Source organism: Propithecus coquereli, unplaced genomic scaffold, assembly GCF_000956105.1.
Source record: "Propithecus coquereli isolate 6110/MARCELLA unplaced genomic scaffold, Pcoq_1.0 Scaffold170, whole genome shotgun sequence".
NCBI classification, from domain to species: Eukaryota; Metazoa; Chordata; class Mammalia; order Primates; family Indriidae; genus Propithecus; species Propithecus coquereli.
Genome location: NW_012141636.1, coordinates 3,264,725 through 3,286,026, shown reverse-complemented (window position 1 = coordinate 3,286,026; position 21,302 = coordinate 3,264,725). Strand labels below are relative to the sequence as shown.

The following is a 21,302-nucleotide window of genomic DNA, read 5'->3' as shown; positions in this document are numbered from 1 at the left end:
TGCTCCAGGAATGGCTCCTTTTGTGAACACATCAGTAATTCCTGTGAATTATGGGTATATTCTCTCCTACCCTCCCTCTTGGAGATTACTGTGAAGCTCTGGTGAGAATATGAGACTCTGTAGGACAAAATTCATTCCTCACAGTTTATGCTTAAGCAGAAAATGAGGGTTCACAAGCAGACAGGAGTTTTGTTCTGCCTCACTGATTTGAGGAATCTGCATGGTGGGGAAAATTAAATAAGATGTCAACGTCAGGTTGGCTTATTCTGGCTGATGGAAAATGCCAGTCCTGACACACATAAGTTTGGTGGCAAACAGCTGCCTCAGCCTCACTCTCCTCATTTGAAAAACACAGGTAATAAAACCTACCTTAGAGTGTGTTTGTGAAGTTTCTATTAATATGTATGAGATGATATAGGAAAGTCCAGGCATGTAGGAGGTACCCAGTGTCTATTCCCTTCTCTTTGTGTCTGTCCTTCCTTAACACTGCTCCATCTCAGAGAAGAAGCCAGGTATCTTACAGTCCTTACAAAGCCAACACAGTCTGGCCCATTTCCTTTCTGACCTCCTCTCTTCCTCTTTTTCTGGGGCACTCTGGTGTACCAGCACTGGCCTCCTTGTTGTTCTTGAATATGCCAGACAACTCCCACCTCAGGACTCTTTCAGATCTACATGGCCTGTTTCCTTATCTCTGTCACGTTTGCATTCAGATGTCACCTTCTCAGTGAGACCTACCCTAACCACTCTCCTTAAAACCCCAACTCGCCCCGTTATTCTCCTCCCTCCCCTACTTTTTCTTCCATAGCTCTTATCACTTCCTAACATGTTATATAATTTAATGATTTAGTATTTAAAATGTATTTTATTTTTAATTCTTTATTATTTAGTTTGATCATCATCTTCTCCCACTGGTATGAAAACTCCACAAAGACAGGTAGTTTCTCTGTCTCATTGATTGCTTCATTTCCAGTGGTTAGAATAGTGCTAGGCTCTCAATAAATCTTTGTCAAATGAATGAATGAAATGTTCAGTGAGCTCCCATGCTAGACATCATCCAGGATATTGGGAGTTGGACGAGCACCAAACCCTGCAGAGTGCTGGTGCCCTCTGGGGACTCTCCTGTAAGCTGGTGGGGTACTCCTGGCTACTGAATTAGAAGGAAAAACTTCCAGCCCTTCATTCTTTGTGAAGTGAGAACATTGCCCGCTGCCTAACAGCCTATTTTTAGGGAGAACTTTTAACCCTTAGAAGCTTTTACATAGAAGCACTGGTTAGCTTGTAATTCTACTCGAAGGTGTGAAAACCAACATTTCCCCCTTCAGCAACCCTGCCAGTTACCACTGCTCGACAACGTAAGTTGTTTTCTTGTTCGTTTCCTTCCTGTCCCTCACTCCTTGAACTCAAAAATAATCTCCCATTGAACCAGATGGCAGTGTAAGGCCTCATTGGGAACATGGGCCCCAGAATGTGGCTTAAATCCATTTTTCTGCCAGACTTTGAGACCTAAGGAAGTTACTGGTTATAAAACAAAGGGAAGAATTGAGATAGGCATCTCCTGGTGATGCTGTATATTTGCATTAGGTTCATTCATTCATTTACTCATTTATTCACGTTCAGAGACTCACAGTCAAGTCGGAGAGACTAACAGCAGACAGTTACAGCAGCAGAGGTGTGTTATAGAGGAGAAAGCTTTAGTATCAGTCAAGTTCCTGCTGAGGAAGTGTTGTATAACAACCCTCAAACCTCAGTGGTTCCAACAACCAAATATTTATTTCTTGCTTTCATATCTATAGGTCAGCTGGGGTGCCCTGCTTCAGGTGGGTCAAGTTCAGGTCTGTCCTTGTATCTCTCTTTCTGGGACCCAGATTGCAGAGGCAGTGGATAACTGGGACCAGCTCTTCTCATGGCACATGGCAGGAACAAGAGAAGCAATGTCACACCACACAAGCACATTTACAGCCTCTCCTTGCATCACATTTGCTAACATTTCATTGGCCAAAGCAAGTCACAGGCCAAGCCCAACATCAGGAGGGTAGGGATGAATACTCTTACTCCAGAGGGAACGTGGTAGTCTAGTTCTGTCACAGGGAGGAAGTAAAGAATTAGGAACAATTGAAGCTTTAACTCTGGCCAGGGAAGTTAGGGAAAGCTTCATGTAGGTGGTAACTTTGCTCTGTATTAAAGGATGAGGAGTTTTTAGGATAAATAAGCAGTAATATATCCATATTTAAAAAAGAAAATGAAATAGCATCTTAGTATTTATTTGAGTCGTCACTACGGGCAATATACAAACAGCTACAGGAAATTAAAACAGAGGTCATCAGTTACCTGTTAATGAAGTCCAAACTTCATGGGGGACATCAGAAAGAGACATAACACAAAAAAGAAATATGTAAGTAAGTATGGTCTTATTCAGCTGAGTGGGACAAAAGTGTGAACCCAGAAAGGAAGCTAGAATATATTTTTAGTAGCTATTTTTTGTACAGGATGCAAGAGATGTGCTATTTTATATTCACTATTTCGTTTAATCCTTACAATCTGTGAGGGACATCCTAATGTCAAATAAATACAGATGAGAAAACTGAGCCTCAGAGTGGCAGGTAACTTGCCTAATGGCTTACAGACAGCAAGTAGTAGACAGAACACTTCCCAGTAGTTCTATTTTGCAAAGAATTTATTCATAAAATTTACTCATTAGTGTACACACTCTATTTTATTCTTAAATGGAGGCAGCTTTAAAATTTACCAGACATATGGCTTTTAGTATCTACTGTATGTGTGATACCACACTTATTAAAAGTGCCCCAACCATGAGTAGATAATCTCTGAAGTCCCGTCTGGCTGTGGCATTGTTCAGGTCTCACCCCTTTCCCATTACACACGTGTTGAAGATGCCTCAAAGAAAATAGGATTCTTGCCCATGGTGCTACTCAAAAATGCTTGCTTTGGATGGTGGAGTGTTTTGAGATCTGCCTTTTCCTTTCCCCCGGTTTATTTACACATACAAGTAAGCGTTCTTTCCCCTCAGAAATGAAGGGAGACAGGCTTGGTAGGTTCCCCTAGACCCAGCAAAAGTGAGCAGTGGGACTGGATGAAAAATAACGATTCCCACTATTCTGCAAACTACTTCTACCTGATACTAGTTCTCCTGTTATCATGGTGCACAGAGGAACATTCTTACTTGTGAAGAGGTAAGCATTTAAAATTTCTAGTGTCTAACTCATAATTACTTGACAACTAGAATCACATCTCCCTGGTCTTGCCAACCTTTAGCATGACTTTTTAGCCCAGTGTCTCAGGAGTTTGCTGAGAGAGAGAACCAGTTCTTTTTTGTAACTATCCTTTTCTCAGGTGAATTGTTAAACATTGACAGGCATTTTTGTGTGCTCTCCATCTTGGCAATCTGGAATTGGGTTGAAGCACGTTGCATGAACCATTTACCATTTGCTCAGGAAGCCAGCTGAACTGGTTTCCCTGATCTCAGAGATCATCTCACATGGTCATTTAAAAATCTCGTAATAATGAAAAATGCTTGTAGGACCTGCCTCTTATTGTGTGATGTTTGCCGTCTCATGATTCCCCAGGTAGGTGATGCTCTGATGCTGCCACTTCTCATCAAGTTGACGACAAGGGCAGAGAGAGAATAAACTGTGTCTAAGACTGATCCAGAGAGGGAGCGTGCCGGGAATGCCACAGGAGGAACAAGCGACCTGTCTGACGAGGAATACAGCGTCCTTCTGAGAGTCTCTTCTCAAAATCATCCCAGGGACCACTACTTCCTCATGGCAAAGGGCACTTAAGATTTTGCCATCAGCTACCCAAGACTTTTCCTGAGCCAAAATAAGACTTTTGCTACAGAACTGAACACGATATTATATCCGTTGATTTTTGCATCTTTAAATCTTCCTGGTTGCCGTTTTAGTTGTTTAGCCCTGAAAATTTTAAGCCACATTTATTGCTGTTATTTTTGCATGCACTTTTCAAAATGATCGACTTAAGCTTCCTGACTGAGGAGGAACAAGAGACCATCATGAAGGTTTTGCAGCGGGATGCTGCCCTGAAGAGGGTTGAAGAGGAAAGAGTCAGGTAAGGGGCCAAAGAAGTCCTTGGGCATGAGGGAAGGAAGAGACAGTTCATAAGAAAAGGGACACTTTGTTTTTTCAACCATAAGTGGTAGTTCTGACATGAAGCCTAAACTTATGGGTTTCAATTTTAGGTTTACTTCCTGGACAGAACTTTTTCTTCCTTGGTATCTTAATTTATCCCATTGAACTCCTGCCAGAAATAGGGTCTTGATTAAAAACCTAACTAAATTCCTTTAACTTAATAAACACTGAGTTAAAAATGAAATAGATACAAACCCATGCATGTACATTCTTGCATGTGTGCATTTATATCCACTTTTTTTTACTGAGTCATTAACCAAATTAGAATGTTTTAAAATTTTTCAAAGAATATAAATTGAGAAGTAGCTCACATTTCTGCATACTTTCATAAATGTTGGAATTGGTTTTAAATAGCAAAATTAAAACTACTGAGCCAACTTTTCATTTAACTTGAGTCCCATAAAGAGGATTGGCAACTGACACACTATCCTTGTTGGGTGGAGCCCAGATGTTCCATGTCAACATTCCTACCACTTTCTCACCTTAGTGGTAGAAAGAGCACTAGACCAGGATCCTGAAAAACTGGGCTTAGTCCAGACCCTGCCATTTGTGGACTGTGTAATCTTGGGCTTTGAAGACGATGAAAGTCTTCTGAATGTAAGTTAGTAGTGGTAATTTTATGATTTCCACTCCAGGAGTTATCCAAAGGAGACATAAGATATATTCTTACTTCCTGGAACACAGGACCATAAATAATGAATTTATTTGTGCCATTTCCCATGTTTTGACCCTAATTGAACATGAATGCTTTATTTGAAAAAAACGCTGAAATTCACTTCAAGCACTACAAAATGTCTGATTGTGGCTACTAATAATACCTTGTGTACATAGGCAGTGTTTAAAAGTTGCAAAGGGCTTAACGTGCCCATTATTTCTTATGAAATAAGAAATATGTACAATTCGGGGGTACATTTGATGTGTGTGGAAGTTGACTTTGAGAAATGAGAATCAAATCCCTGTCTTCAGGTACTCATTCACTAACTCCACCTCCTCTCCCTGAGAAAACAATAGCAGGCAGGCCATCCTGGGACCTGGCAATGGAGAGGGGGCTGGCTGTTGTGGTGTGAGGTAGGACACCGAGCTGTGATGATGACAAGTGATGGCTGTAGGTGGTGGGGATCATGCTCTTCCCCACAAGTCACTTGCACCTCGGTGGGGCTCTGCTGCCCATTCTCAGCGAGTGGTGTGCCTTGAGCAGTTTCCCCAGGAGGGGTGGAGGATTGACACCAACTCAACCATGAGAGCCTCTTGGTAGCATTGCTCCTTTACTCATTCACAGTCTGTAACGCCCTTTCGTGAATGTTATCCTCTTATATTCCTCACAGCAACCCTGAGACTTGGCAAGGTAGGGACTGTTACTCCCATTTAGGAATGGGGGAGAGGGCAGCGTACAGAAAATATTGATTCTTCCAGAATAATGGGAAGTGGAAATTCCTTTATCTTCTCACAAGGCAAGATGGAGGGACATGGAAAGAAAATAGTAGAACTGGGACTACCCTGAGTCCCTCTTTCTACCTCAGGATGTGGGCCTGTGCATATTGAAGAGGTATGAATACCTTTTGTTTCTCTGCTCACCACAGTGTTATTTTTGGCCTGCAGTTCTAGCCCTCTAGCTAGTCAGGTTACAAAGAGAGAGCCTCCCTCCTTCCCCTCTATGTTTTCTTGGCCCCTGGGATTTCATGCTGTTGAGTCTTCCCTGTAGTCTGTGATTCTGTCTGAGTAAAGTGGAGGTGTTTCTTGGGCATTTGCATTGGTTCTTGAAAATATCCTCAGAAGTGCAGAGTTCTGCCTGGAACTGGGCCTTGTAAGAGGTGTGAGTGGGTACCCCGGGGCACCAGCCCATCTACAGCTGCAGCAAAAATGCCATGAGTCCCTTCATAGTGTTGGTTTTGCAGACTCTCCTCTGTCTGCTGTTTCTGAGGGGACCCCAGCAGCTGCCACTGGAGCTGCCCCTGTTTTTCGCTTTTGTCAATAAATGATAGGAAGAATGCTTGGGATGGTGAAAAATCCACTTTAGTGAAGTCAGTCTATCAATACTATCACTTTTCTGGAGTACTTTCTAATTAGGCACCAAACACCTCATGTGGACTTGTCCATGGGCAGTTCCAGGACCTGAGGGCTGAGGAGGTGTGATTGTGTGCGTAGATGGGCACGAGAACCATGGCTTGTGGACACCGAAAGAGGCCCAACTCATCGCCTGCTCCACACAAGAAGAGTCTTGCTCTGACCACTCTTCCCTTTAGGTCTGAAGCAGCTTGGGGGGATAGTTCCGAGACTATTCCCTTCTGGGAGAGTGGAACCAGAACTGGGTTTCTGGTCTCTGAATATTCTGCTCCGTGGGCTTTTGCTTATCAGCCCCTTCACTGTCCCTCAGCTGTTTGTCTTTGGTCTTCCATCAGAGTTATAGCCTGATAGCTCTGGAAAGGAGATTTTTTGGTTCATATCAATCATTTGACAGATACAGCTCTCCTGTAGCTATGAGGGCATCACTAATGGATTATAACACTGCTGCACACAAGAGCAGACATTGCTTTAGAATCCTTTTTAATATGGCTGTAGATGAGATTTGGCATTCAAATGAACATCTGTTTGCCATTCTTGATAGATCCAGTGCTTCGAATTCTTCACATCCAAGCTTATTCAGGACACTTGGGAGGTGATTTAGTTTATATGTTGTTCCCTTCCATCCTGATTTCATGGATGAGAAAAATGAGTGTCATAAAGGAGATGTGTCCAGTTCCTGAATCACTCAAACTCTTAATGGTAGAACATGGACTTGAACTCAAGGGACTATCCACTGTGGTGTCTCTGGGACACAGTTGGGAAGATGACAGTTCCAGATCACTGCTGCCACCAAAACTGTCTTTTATATTGCCTCTCTGCCTGCAGCCACAAGTGCTGGACCCGGTTATTACCATGTATCTCTGCTCAGCTTGCTTCCCTCACTCCCAGGCAGAGACATTTCACAGGCCAGCAGTGAAGCAGACATCAGGGTGGATTCTTTTTCTCTCTCCCACCCCTGCCCCCTGCCTTTCACTCTCTCTCTCTCCCCATCAGCCCCCACACCCTGTCTTCCCCCTCCTTTAAGGAAATACCACCATACATATACGTATGTAATTTTAGTCTTCTATGGTTTGAAAATGACACACTCAGGAGTTGGCGTTTCCTGTGCTTTGCACCACATTGCCAGCAGGAAATTGCTGTGCATGTCTGTCTGTGCACCAACACCAGCACCACGTCCCCCACCCCCACACACACACCAACCGCGTCTATGGTGACGATCATTCTTGCAATAGATACCATCTCAACCACCACTACATCTTATGATTCTCAGCTGCCTCCTTAAGACCTTGTTTCTTTTAAATGAAGGCAGTTGTCATTGAGGAACTGATTTCAGGACCTTTCTTGGTGTTTTCTGTCAAAACAAAGGGGAGAGGAACCAATGTTTGTCAAGGAACTGCATTGTGCATGGCGCTTCACATACATTTTCCCATTTCTTCCTCAGAACAGGGTAGCTGAACCCACTCAAAAGATGGGGAAATGGGCGGGAAGAGGGGAAGTGCCCTGCAGGATTGAAGCCTTGCTGACCAGCTTCAAAGCCTGTGCACTTTCCACACACCGTGCTCCCTCTCAGCAGATTGTAAGAATCTATGAGACACACGTTTCTTCTCTTTCCCATTGTAAGCAACGTTTGCACTTTACTTTGTTTTTGTATGTGTTGGTTTTCAGATTCTCCATCAGAGATTGAGTTCCTTGGTAGAAAGAGTGAAGTGTGACAGCTGTCTGAGACACTGAATCATGTCTGGCTCTCTGAGGCAGGTTGGGGTAGTGGAAAGAGTGTTGGCTGAAAGACTGGCTGACTTCTGGTTCTAGCTCTGTGTGACCTTGGGAAAGCCTCTTAATTTCCCTGGGATTCAATCATTTCATCTAGAAAGTGAGACTGTAACTGTCGAAGATCCCTCCCAGCTCTCACATTCAAAACAAACATCTAAGAGTACCTCCAAATCACACAATCTAAATTTACTGCCCAGACTATACTGAGGGACTAAAAAAAAAAAAAAAAAAGGGAAGGCTGGAGAATGGACCAATCAACCCCTCTGGCCAGCCTGCTGATCTTACTAGCCAGAGTTGACTGGATATTATCAACCAGGTCCTGCCTATGATGTTAGGCCTTTGCCTAATCACGTTGAGTAGCTGGAAGCTGAGGTATGCATGTGTGAGCACAAAAAGGGATAGGCTGAGGGGAAAGTGTTGAAGCCAGCCTGGAGGGCATCACTGCTCTTCTGGCTTTCCTCTGTAGGTGCTCACTCTCCCTCTGCACTGAAAGGAGTTGACACTGCAGGGCTGTAGATTGAATTTTTTTATGTACAATTCCGAGCTTATACCTGGTATGTAATAGTGAATGAATGAATGAGTGAACAAATAATCAAACAGGGTTTGGGTATGACCTTTAACATACAGAGGAGGCAAAAGGACCATCTTTTGCAATGGACTAAATTCTTTATACATCATGATGAGATTGTAAGGATTAAATGATATGAGGCATGTTAAGTGCCAAGTGTGTGATTCAATGTAAAACAGATACCGTGTAAGTGTTAGCAGAAGGAATGAAGGAACAGAAGGGAGAATAACCAGGACATTCTGCCCAGAAGGCCAGCAGGACAGTGTCCTCTCTGGGCTGAGTGCTCTTCTTCCACCTTGGCTCCTGCCCACCAGCCCCCCGTTGCTAATTGAGCATCTTCTCTGTGCTCCGCGCTCTACTAAATACAATGTGTATGTGTGGAGAGGATGGTAAAGGATAAAAAGTATCCCAAAAAATTTATCTTTTTCCCACTTCAGCTAGATGGTACAATGATTACAGAATCAAATGCTAATTTGGTTGGTGCAATTAGAGTTCGGGAAAAATGAGAGATTAACATGGGCTGTTAGAAGAGGAGATTTTGATGGCACCACTAGATAGTGGGATTTTTAAAGTGATCTACATCTTTATAGACTTGGACTTGGATGTCACACATGTAGATTTATCTAAAAAACATTACAAGGCCGGACACGGTGGCTCATGCCTGTAATCCTAGCATTCTGGGAGGCCACGGCGGGAGGATTACTTGAGGTCTGGAGTTTGAGACCAGCCTCAGCAAGAGCGAGACCCCGTCTCTACTAAAAACAGAAAGAAATTAGCTGGATAACTAAACATATATAGAAAAAATTAGCCAGGCATGGTGGCGCATGCCCATAGTCCCAGCTACTTGGGAGGCTGAAGCAGAAGGATTGCTTAAGCCCAGGAGTTTGAGGTTGCTGTGAGCTAGGCTGACACCACGGCACTCTAGACCAGGCAACAGAGCGAGACTCTGTCTCAAAAATAATAACAAAAATAAATAAATAAAAAACATTATAAGTGACTAGGATAGAAAAAGAAGTTGGTTATTAAACTGAGTGGTGATAGTCATGTTAGGAAATATGTAAGTGGTATTTATTAAATTTGAAAGAATATTCCTTCTCTTTTGTGACTTTAAAACAAATGAGCCAGAAACCTTTTCCTTACTATAACAGCTACTGGCCTTTTTAGGGGTCATGTGTTTCAGTGAATCTGACAGACAGCCTGTGCTCATTGTGCATTGATCAGGGGCTTGCAGAAAGTCATTTAGTCAGGAACAGATCAAGAGTTGCACAAGAATCCCTACAAAGTGCCTTTTAGTTGAACAAAAAAAATAAATAATCTCATGAAGAAAATTTGGGAGTTGTTATGCTATGAGGTTTGTAGTCCCCTTCAACAAGAATGCTTACTGACACCATATTTCATGGTGTTTTTTCCTGTCCTGATGAGAGAGGAGCATGTCCTGCCTCATCAAAAGAAGACACTGCCATTGAGATGGGGTGTGGTTCACTTAACCTCAGCAGTGGACAGGATCTTCTTTTATCTCTTGACTGACTCTGACTGGGGTGGCTGCTGAGCATTTATTTGTTCATTAATTTATTCACTCTACAAACAGTTCATGGGTATCAGCTCTGTGCCAGGCTCGGTGCTGGGTGCTGGCATTACAAAGGTGACTAAGATGTAGTCCTCGCCTTCCAGGAGTTTGCAGAGTCTACAGATTAGTGGGTAAAACAGATGTGCAAATAGATCATTGGAACGTGGGGTGGTGCGTACTGAAGTGGAGGTGCTGTGGGAGCGTAGAAAAGGGCAAATTCACTGTGCCCCTGCGAGTCAGGGAAGGCTTCACTGGCAAGGCGAAGCTTGGGCTGCCTCTGAAGGATGAGGACCGATGTGCTGGATGGAGAAGTGAGGGAAAGACACCCCAAGAGACTTCATATTTTTTGGCTTCTTACCAAGATCCAGGCACCATTAAGTACTTTCAAGTAAACATCTCAATTAATCATCTCAGAAGTCCTTCAGGGTAGGTCTCATTTTCCCGTATCATTGCAAACAAGGAGACTAAAGCTTATAGGAGTTCAGTAAGCTGTTCAGGGTCACATCTAGAAAGAATCAGAACTGAGGCTTGGACATAATTTTGGCAGCTTCCAAAGCCTACAGTCTTTCTGCCATACCTTCCTGCCTCTAACAGCAACAGAGGTCACAAAAGAGCAGTTTGGAGAATAGTAAGGAGCCAAGTGGGGGATGGGAGGAAGTGCTGGAAAAGGAAGCTGAAAATGTAACCTGAAGCCAGGTCATCATGGGCTTCATGGGATAGTCCTCCACTCCCCAAGCACTGAAGAGATACCTGCTATTTTCCAGACACTAAGCAAAGAGGTATTGCATGAAGGCCCTACCCCCAGGAGCTCACTATCTGACCAGGGAGAGGTGGAAGGACTCTCTCTTCTGGAATTGACTCACACTTGGTCCTTTTGAGAGGAGAAAGCAAAAGCTCTACCAACAGCCCAGCAGAGATTATTTGCTCTGTAGAATGCCTTAGGCGGTGAGAAACCATAAGAAACATTTAATAAGAATCGAATCTCTTTGGTGACCATGAGACCATGGTCACCAAACCAGAACCATGAAGTCATGACACTGTCCCTGTCAGGATTTGGAAATGGGCTCTCCTGACAATGCGTGGCTAAGCATTGTGATTGGACATGTTTGGGATAGGGTCACTTCTTCCTAGGTAATTGGGAGAAGAGAGTAAATTCTAGCAGCGTTTACTCTGGGTGGAAGGACACTCTCTGGGCACACTTGGGAGAGAGGAGACATCCTTGCTAGACCTTGAATAACTTCCCCCACTCCTTGCCCCACTCCCAGGTATGCCTATGTGCAACCCTCACACATAGCCCTGTGACCACCTTGGCCCATTCACATTCTCTGCCTAAAACCCTTAGATTTGCTACTTTAGGAAGTGTGCACGTTAGCTTGAATGACAATTATAAAACCCTCTTTGATTTATGTAGCATGTTTTCTTCCAAGAGTTCAAAGTTTCCTTAAGACTTCTGTTCCAATTTATCCTAAGTACATCTCTGTGAGTAAGAAAAGATAGATTTTTGTGATTTTTGTTTTATTAAGATGGAGAGATGCAGACTTATCAATTAGAACAATTATTTTTCCAGTCAGTGTAAATTAGGAAAGTTTCAGGTGGGCAGTACTGTATTTGGTTTGTCTTTAGGTTTTAGCTTTTCAGTGAACATAAATGATTGTGGAACCCTTAAAAGCAGAATATGCACAAATGGAACTTGCCTGCACAACTGTCTGCTCAAATTTGGTCTCCCTGATTCCAGCCTGATTTTTCTGTGTTCATTTCCCTAACATTAAGCACCAGGGACATCATGCCCCTCCACCCACAGCCTTCCAGAAGAGTCTCTGATAAACTCATATTACCAAAATGGAAAGGACTGAGACGCTGCTAACTATCTCCCCAACCCCCCAGTTATTCATGGAGTGTTTATTAGGTGCCAGGCATGAGCAGAGAGGGCTGTTTATGTGCATTAGCTTATTTCGTTCTCATAGCAACCCCAATGACATAGATTTCTATTATTAACCCCTTTTACAGATGAGGAAACCAGGGCTTAGGGAACCTTATTATATTATCCCTCACTGGGGTATTTACATTTAAACAGTAGACACAGAAGACTATAGCCAAAAAGTGAATCTGCTTTTGAGAAGTTTCAGGTGTCATCTGGGGATCATGGATTAAACCATTGAGTTTGAAAAAAAAATGCTGGCCTTGGCGTCTCTGACTTTTCAGTTAAAGGGGAACATACATTTGTTAGTCATCTGGAAGGTTTGTGGGATCATCTAAAATGTCGAAAGCTTCATTTTGGCTGTATGTTTATGAATTTCTTGATGCATTGTTAGAATGAGCTCATTTATTTACTGTGGGTTCTCAGTGAAGTAAAGCTCTTTCCCTTTTGTAGACATTTGCCTGAAAAAATTAAGGATGACCAGCAGCTGAAGAACATGAGTGGCCAATGGTTTTATGAAGCCAAAGCAAAAAGGCACAGAGACAAAATCCATGGTGCAGATATCATCAGAGCATCTATGAGGAAGAAGAGGCTCCAGGTGGCAGGTGAGTTGATTTGGCTAGTGTACTTACAGCCAGCGTTTGTTTGGGAAGGAGGAGTTGGGAGAAGGGAAGGGTGTCAGAGTCATCACTGAAATCTGCTGAAGGAAATCATTTGGAGGTATGCTTTTCATAATGTGTGGCCCTCTACTTAAAATCTTGCCCTAGGTTCAGATGGATGAGGGAAGGGCTAAGTGACTGAATGTGATATAGAGGAAGATAGGAAGCCCTTTAGGTGCATGTTGAATTGCAATAGCATAGATAATTGGGTTTATAAAAGATTTACCACCTTTTCTTTGGCTTTTAACTCTGAAGATTCTGAACCTTCTGAATAAGATGAAGATTTAGACAAAAAGGGATCAGCTTTCCTGTTCAGTGATCTTGACATCTGGTCAGGCCTTCTTTAATCAACCAAGTACATTATTTAAGGGACTATAAAGGCAATATTTTGAGGGCTTGTTCAGAATTCTGTTGAGTTCAGTAAATATGTACTGTGTGCCTTCTCTCTAATTAATTCTGGATCAGTCAGTGTAAACCCCTGTCTAGGTCTGGCTTGTACTTAATAAGAAAAATAGCTAGCAGTTTTTGAGCATCTAATATATGTTAGGCATTTAATTTCTATTGTTTCTAATTGTAGCAGCAAATTGTAAGGTAGGCATTATTTTTCCCCATTCTGTATATGGGGTATGTGAAGCTCAGAGAAGCAACTTCTCCAAGATCATATAGTTAGCAAACGGCAGAGCTGGAATTTCAAAGTCTTTCTGCCTCAGTGCCACACTCCTTGAAGATAAGGGCTAACTGCTTAGTATGTTCAATGCATTGTTTGCAGCCCTCTTACTTTTTAAAACCACCTAGACAGCAGGGCACAGTGGCTCACACCTGTAATCCCAGCACTCTGAGAGGCCAAGGTGGGAGGATGGCTTGAGGCCAGGAATTTAAGACCAGCTTGGGCAACATAGTGAAACCCCATCTCTACAAAAAAAATTTTAAAAATTAGCTGGCGTGGTGGTGCTTGCCTGTAGTCCCAGTTACTTGGGAGGCTGAGGCAGGAGGATCACTTGAACCCAGGAGTTCGAGGCTGTAGTGAGTTATGATTGTGCCACTGCACTCCAGCCTGGGTGACAGAGCAAAACCCTCAGAACAAACAAACATAAAAAACCCCACCCAGGCCTTCAGAAATATTGAGGAGTACTGGTCAGTACTGTGGATTCCATTTTGCAGTTGAAGAAACTAGACTTATGTGTAAAGGGACTTAAGGGGATACCACCCTGGAAAGTATTTGAAAATCGGGAGTCCTGGTATTGCTTCATCATTTTAATGCTGATGAAAGTATTCTTGGCACTTACTGGTTATGTGGCCTTAGGCAAGTTTCTTGAACTCTTTGATCCTCAGTTTCCAAACTTTAAACTTGGAAAATAGCTCCAACCTCATAGGATAATGCATGCAAGGAACTCAGCATAGTGTCTGGTAGTTAGTCATCATTCAGTTCATGCTAAATTTAAGAGAAGTTCAGGTAAAGAAAGAGTCCTGGGTGTTCAGAGGCAAAAGAGCTTATTTCCTGATGAGGGAGCACAGAGGTTTTATGGAGGCTCAGACATATGCGCTGGGATTGAGGAATATTTAGAATTTGGGTGTGTAGAAACTGGAAGGTGGAGGAGGAGGCAGTGGAGAGGGACGTTCTAGACTAGAATCATCTGTTCCCCTTTGTGTCTTAGAGCCGAGCATCGTGTTGGGCACATTGTAGCAGTTCACTAAATGCTTGGTAATGATGTTGCTTCTGTGCCACTGAGGACTCCCTGCTGAGCATCCCCTGGCCATGCACATTTGGTCCTGACCCCCATTCAAGTCAGATTAGCCTAGAGGCAGTCTGAATTTTGCTTTAGTGTTCTCTGGAGTCACCTGCACATTTAAAGGAACGTCTGTGCTCTCAGGAGACTCTGCTTGCAGGGAGCTAGCATCATGGGAATCTACTGACTGCTCTCACAGATGTGATTCTAATCCCGGATACTTAGATTCAGTGATTGCCTTGGCACTAGGAAGGCCTGAGGTTCAGGTTCGAGCCTTCATTGATAAGAGCCAATAAGAGAGTTTTAGTTCATAGAGGTGAGAGATAACCCTCCTGTCTTTATCATTTCCTGTTTCAGCTGAGCAGAGTAAGGACACAGCAAATGGGGCGAAGGAAAGCTGGGTGAATAATGTCAACAAAGATGCTTTCCTTCCCTCAGAGCTAGCTGGTGTTGTAGAAGAGCCAGAAGAAGATGCGGCACCAACGAGCCTGGGGTAAGACAGAGCTTGTGGGGAGAGCTGCTGCATGTGGGTCTCATGGCTTGGTGTGCTGTACAGGCAAAACGGCGGGCTATGAGTACAAATGCCAGACTGGTGTTATGGGTATGGGGAAGGGGGAAGTGTATGAAGAAATTTTGGGCCCTGTTGGGGTCAAATCCTGAGCAGTATTCTTCCCCAGCTCCTAGAATTTCTAATAAATCTGAATCTGAAATAAAATTAAAATGTTAAGTGGTGATTTCTTCTGGCACCAGAAATAGTGGGTTTTTTTTTTTTTTTTTGTACTGAGGATTTCTACTTGGAGTAGAATGAAGAGATACTCTAAAATGAATATAGGAGAATAAGTCATTTCAGGGAAGCAATGCATTATGATTGCATTGTAACAGCCTGGTACAATGGAAGAAGCTCAAGCACAGGAACCACATAGACACGAAATCAAATTCTAAATCTGCCATTTATTAGCCATTTGACCGTGTCTGAATCATTTAACCTTTCTATGTTCTTAACCATAACTAAAAATGATAATGTATAGGCAAAAGGCTATGATGAGAATGAGTGATAACATATGTAGAATATCTGGCACATTATACTTACTAAATGCCTCTTAAAGATACAGATTGTCCTCAATATTTCAGTCTTAATTTTTTTGGTGTTTTCCATACATGTTATCTGACCAATCAAAATGTACCTTTGTATATCCTTCCTAAGAAATAGCCAGTTGTGGGGTGACATTGCCACACACCTTTTAAACCATAATTATTTGTTTTTAGGTATTTAAGGATCTTCCTATTTGTGTCTGTCCCTTGAGGGTATAGTTGTTTGAATTTGCTGGCGGGATAGTCACTGAGTCAGGGCAAGGCTGAGGCATGTGGGGAACAGGAATATTTCCAATGCAGTTTATAGGTGAAGGGGAGGGTATATAATGTAGGTTCCAGTAGGCATTTCAAAGTCAAATATGAGTAAAGTTATATCTCATGGATAATGGAATACTAACTCTATTAATACACCCACTATTTATCCATTTTCCAGTTGGAGAGGGGATGATTTGTTTCCCATGAACCGTAGGCTGTACTGTTTCCCCTCTGGGACTATTTGTGATGTTCTACTATATCTGTAGAGGCCATGTTGGCTAGAGGTTAAAACACCTCAACAGTAGTCACTAATTGATACTGTGACCTTGTAGTAGCATTGACTTAACTTCTTGGGCCTTTAATTACTCAGCTTTAAAATGGGAATAGTAATAGTTTGCTAGCAGAATTATTGAGCACCTAATTAGCTAGTGAATATAGAATTCTTAAGACAGTCCATAGCACATAGTAAGTGCTCAAGAAATGGAACCATGTGCTCTTGCATACACACAGATATTTTAGGAAGCCCAGAAAAGGGTGTGAGGAACACTTTACTTCCTTCCCTTTGGTGATTCCCTACTCACCAGCTACCTACTGAGGTCTCCAACCCCTGTGCTGTGGTTCAGTACTGGTCTGTGGCCTGTTAGGAAATGAGCCGTGTCTCACCGCCTGAGGTCTACACCACCTCTCCCCAACCCATGACACCCCACCCCACCCCACCAACCTTCGTCCATGGAAAAATTGTCTTCCATGAAACCAGTCCCTAGTGCCAAAAAGGTTGGGGACCACTGTAAGATGAAAGCCTTTCTTCCATAAAGAAAGATGAGACCTCAAATATTAGAAACCCTAGGAGAAAGAGCATAGTCATTGAGATTCACCACCAAGGGACTGAGAGCAGCTCTTAAGAGCTGGGATGATGGGGACTAGGGAGCGTCAGAGCACTGACCAGCAAAGGGAAGTGGGAACAGGTGCTACAGAATGGGAAAGGAGAAGATTTGTCAGAGACAGCTAGCTCATTGCCCAGTTTTATCTGGGTCAGACTTCCCATTTTTCTTGTAGTAACTCATCTCAAAGGGCCTAAGAAACAGAGGTGCCATGGCCCTCATAGCCAGACTTATTTTCCTCATGACCCCATGGGGCTGGTGGGTATTCTCTCACTCTTCCTCTATTTGAGGCTAATAACATAGCATTCATGATTCGCATCTCCACTGTTTTCTACGTTCCTTGTGTGAGTGACCTCAGACACGTCTTCCTGATCTCACCTGTAAATCAGAACAGAATTGCCTCACCAGGACGTTGTGAGATTAAATAAAAGAGTTATGGGAATCACTTGGCACTTCTCAGGAAGAAAGAAAATTGGCCATTTCCAGGTGGCGTTATAATTATGTTATTATTTCATGGATGAAGTATGGTTGAGAAGGTGAGAATAAAGATGTTAGTTGTACCCAGCATGCTTTGCTCATTGAAGGCCAGCCCTATAATACGTGGCATGGATCGTAATCATGCAGAACTGTAGGAAGAGCTATTTTTTACTTCCTTCTTTCCATGTCAGGAACTACTACTTTACTCGGTATCAGGTTCCTGCAATGTTTCTCACCTATACTTTAAACTTTGTAAACTGGGTGTGTTAAGTGTATTTTGGGGCCTGTACTTTTAAACTAAGTGAACTTCAAAAGAATGACTCAATACCTGTCAATATTTTCTTAACCAGGAGTCAGGGAGTATGAGGCAACAGTGACTAATTATTACAGTTTCTGAAAGAGTTTTTCTAATAAATTCTGTGGCAAGAATCTTCTTTTTATTGTGGGCACAATTCTGTGGAGTCCTACCCGTGAAGAATTAAAATGCTATGGGTACCCAGCATATAGTCAAGCACTGGCAGCCACCTGCATTCTTTCTGAACTCTCCTTTGTTTGCACCTGTAGCACAAGGAAGTAGAGAAAGGTTTACGGGTAGAGGAGTAGAAAATAAGGTTTCCTCTGTAGCGGCAAAGGGAAAGTTCTGAATGCTCACAGTTCTAATTCTGGTTATTGACTTTGAGCTGGGCAGTGTGAGAGGAGCATTCAAGATGGAGAACTAGAAGGCATGGAGGTAGGAGGGGGCTTGGTTGCTGTAGAGGTTTGTGAAGTCCATTAATCAAAAACATCTCTAGAGAATGTCTCCAAAATGAGTTCAGGGAGAACAGAAAAAACCCTTCACTATGATATTTTATTCCACGGCCTTGGCAGGTTTTCCTCTGGGCACTTACCTATGAAATGGCAAGAAAATGATGAGTTTCCTTGCAAGCAAAACTGTGTATCCCCACCAAACTTTGTTTTTGGTAGAATTAAAATGCTATTGTTTAAGTCAGTGTAGTGAACCAAAAATGCTAGTCTTCGAGCTTCATTGCCTATGCTTTAGTGATACTTCTAACACCCAGTCTCCCTCCATCTTACCCTCTGTGGAATAGCAAACAATCCATTTAAACCAGATCTTTAGCTCTGGAATAGTTTTTTCCCACTAATTTCTTTTTCCTGGAAGGCTTTTGTATATATCCATCTTCCTCTTCCAGAAGGATTAACTACTTGCCTTTACCTCCAGTAATGAGGTCAGTGTAAGGTAACTAGGTTACTCTCAAAGACAGGGTAGAGATGAGCTGATCTATGGGACAATGCATTTTATATTTTTTTCTAGGATTGATAGCAAAATCAGTAATGTGTATATTTCATTTCTTGAAGACCTAGCCTACATTTATATTGAGCTCTTAAAAGAATCCTTCCTAATCCTGTAAGATCTTGGATTTATTCAAATCAGTTGTAGCAGGAATAGTTTCACTGTGACGTCAAAATGCCTCATGCTTGGATGGGAATATTCATGTTCAACAAATTGTAGCATGAACTGTGGCAGCACTGGAGGACTATGCATGTCCCCAGTTAATGTTTTACTTAAAATAATACTGACTTGAAGGGTTTAGCATACCATATTTTCTAATTTGCTTCCTTCCACCCTGAGCCATTTCTTCATTTGTTTATTTGCTCAGGCTTCATTGAGTGCCCACACATGCCAGCGCAGTGCTGGGTGCTAGGGATGAGACACAGCATGAGCCCCCAAGGAACTCACAGTCCAAAGGGAGAGATCAAAACAACAAAAAACATGTGAAAAACATCACTTGCAGAATTTGTTTCTGGTTCTATAAACTGTTAATATTTAAGCTAGAAAAATACCACAAAAGAAGGTATATCTGCTATTATTTTTAACTGTTTTAGAGATAATGGCTGGTAAAGGTTCAAAAATTTTTCAAAGCTCCTGCATGTGCGTGGGAGCACTTTGTGGCTGGATATAGAAGGCAGATGGGGAGTCCAGCTCCCTATGTGGTGTGATTTTTAGAGTGCTGTAAAGTCCTACCTCTTCCTCCAGTGGCCTTTCCACAGTAGCTAACATTATTTATTCTTTTTAGTTAAGGCTTCAAAGACTTGTATTAAAATGCAAACATTTTTCGGAGGGGAACCCTAATGCCAAAATCATAGTCTCACATTTTAGTAATCTTCTTGATAGAGTAAACTAATTTTTTCTAAGAGCTGCTTCTAATATCACAGGTCCATTTTGAAGAGTGCCTGAGGGAAGAAAGTTACAGAGCACAGGATGTGGAATTTGGCTTCATTCACAGTTTAAAAATCTCATCATGTGGAATGTATTGAGATCTTTCATATTCAGGACACAGTCTACTACCCTCTGAGAGGAATTCTAAGAAACAAAAGACACAGTATCTGGCTATAAAGAGACCATATTCTCTTAGGAAAAATAATGTATCTACATATGAAGATCTGACCACATGATAACAAACAGTGCCAGGCAGGGAGCAAATTCCTAGTCCAAAGTACCAGTAAAATGTGCTGTACTAATTGAGACAAGGGAGATTCATTCCTAGCCAGGCTGATACAGGATGAGAGGCTTGGACTGGACTTCATAGGGAAAATCTGGACAACAGAGCAGAGAAAACACAGGGAGGAGCTGGGGGATAGTCGAGTCGAAATGGCAGTCAGGTGAGTTTCTGGGACAATAAGTAGATTGACCACTTGGCAGGAATGGTCAACAGAAAGGAGGACTGGGAAGGTATATTGGGGCAGATGGTGGATGGTCTCAAGTGCCTTGCCAAGGAGTTCAGACTTTATTCCACGAGCCTTGAGGATCCAGGTAATGGTAATGAACAGAAGAGGGACGTGATCAAAGTTGTGTTTTGGATCATTTGGCCCAGCTTAGTGGTAGAATGCCAAATGGATTAAGAGAGTGGAACTTAGGAGTCAGGAGGCCAGATGTGAAGCCAATACAGTTGGCAGAAATAAAAGAGGTGTCAGTAGAGGTGGAAAAGAAGAGACAGCTGTGTGAGTCACTAGGAATGAAAAATTGCCCAGACTTGCCTTGGGTCCTCTTGCCACAAACCCTGTTTTGATAATGCAAGAAATCAGAGGCAGTATAGCCTGGCCATTATCATGATTGTCTTTGGAGTCAGACATACCAGGGTTAAAATCTCCAGCTCTTTGACTAATTTTGTGACCTCAGTCAGGTTACTTAACCTCTTCAAGTCTCAGTTTTCTCACAAGTAAAATGGGGAGAATGAAGTACCTCACAGAGATGTTGCAAGGACCAGTTGAGAATAAGATGGTTGCCTTACTGATTATTGCGCAGTAAAAGACAGGTGAGCAAAACATTTGTAGTATTCCTCAAGAGAAGCAGAGCTACTAGGTAGTAGCTGTGTTTTTGGACAAAGTTTGAGGCATAAGACTCTTATTCTCATTTTTTCCTATCAAACAGATGGTAAACTGTAGCTAACCAAGTATCCCACCCTTATCCGATTTTCCCCCATCCCAACCACAGTGTAACCCAATGAATACTGTGTGTTTCTGGTATTTTCGTGTCTGACCATGTGTTCTGACTGCTTTGTTTCTTCCTCTCTTTTGCTTTTTGAATAGCAGAAACAAAGACATTTTGTTTAATACCTAAATAATCTACCTCATTGTAGTTTGGAAAACAACATGGATTAAAAAAAAATACTCAGCCTCCTGTCTGCTGCTGCCTCTCCTGGCACTGGCTCAGTTGGCCTTTATTTAGGCATGTACCAAGCACTGTGCAAGGCACTGCAGGGAATATAAAGATGGTCAAGATACTCTTGAGGGATCTCCCAGTTTACTGTGAGAGAGAAGATATGTATACACAGAAGGAGATTGAATAGTAGACATGAAACACATAGCTGGATAGAGTTCTGTAAGGGAGAGACTGATGTCGTCTGTAGGAAAGAGGAACAACATGATGTGCAATATGGGCAGTTGAGGCTGGAGTCCTGGAAGCACAAGAACTGGAATTTGAGGGAGTAGAGGGAGAAGAATATAGAGACTTTGCTTATCCTTTGGGCTTGGTGAGTGGGGAGGGAGAAGGAAGAAGATGCTAGGAGAAGATGAGTGTTCCATGGAGACCCCTCAACCATCAGCACTTGGCTCAGGTCCTTTGATTATATGACTGCTTTATTTACTCAAGGGAGACCA

At 42.6% G+C, this 21,302-nt stretch overlaps 1 protein-coding gene across 6 annotated transcripts in view; it reads left to right on the top strand.

Annotated features, from left to right (window-relative positions):
* Window positions 1–3,632: 3,632 nt before the first annotated feature.
* The window catches only part of SYTL2 (synaptotagmin-like 2), a 57,487-nt gene continuing 39,817 nt past the window's right edge, over window positions 3,633–21,302 (top strand). For 4 of the 6 annotated variants that reach the window (XM_012641841.1, XM_012641839.1, XM_012641844.1 and 1 more), the window contains exons 1-3: window positions 3,920–4,086; window positions 12,507–12,658; window positions 14,797–14,932. In XM_012641841.1, the coding sequence (XP_012497295.1) occupies window positions 3,986–4,086; window positions 12,507–12,658; window positions 14,797–14,932 (389 nt within the window). In that variant the 5' untranslated portion in view covers window positions 3,920–3,985. Of the gene's footprint in view, window positions 4,087–12,506; window positions 12,659–14,796; window positions 14,933–21,302 lie in introns of all 6 variants that reach the window. The other 2 variants (XM_012641840.1, XM_012641842.1) reach the window with 2 other exon arrangements.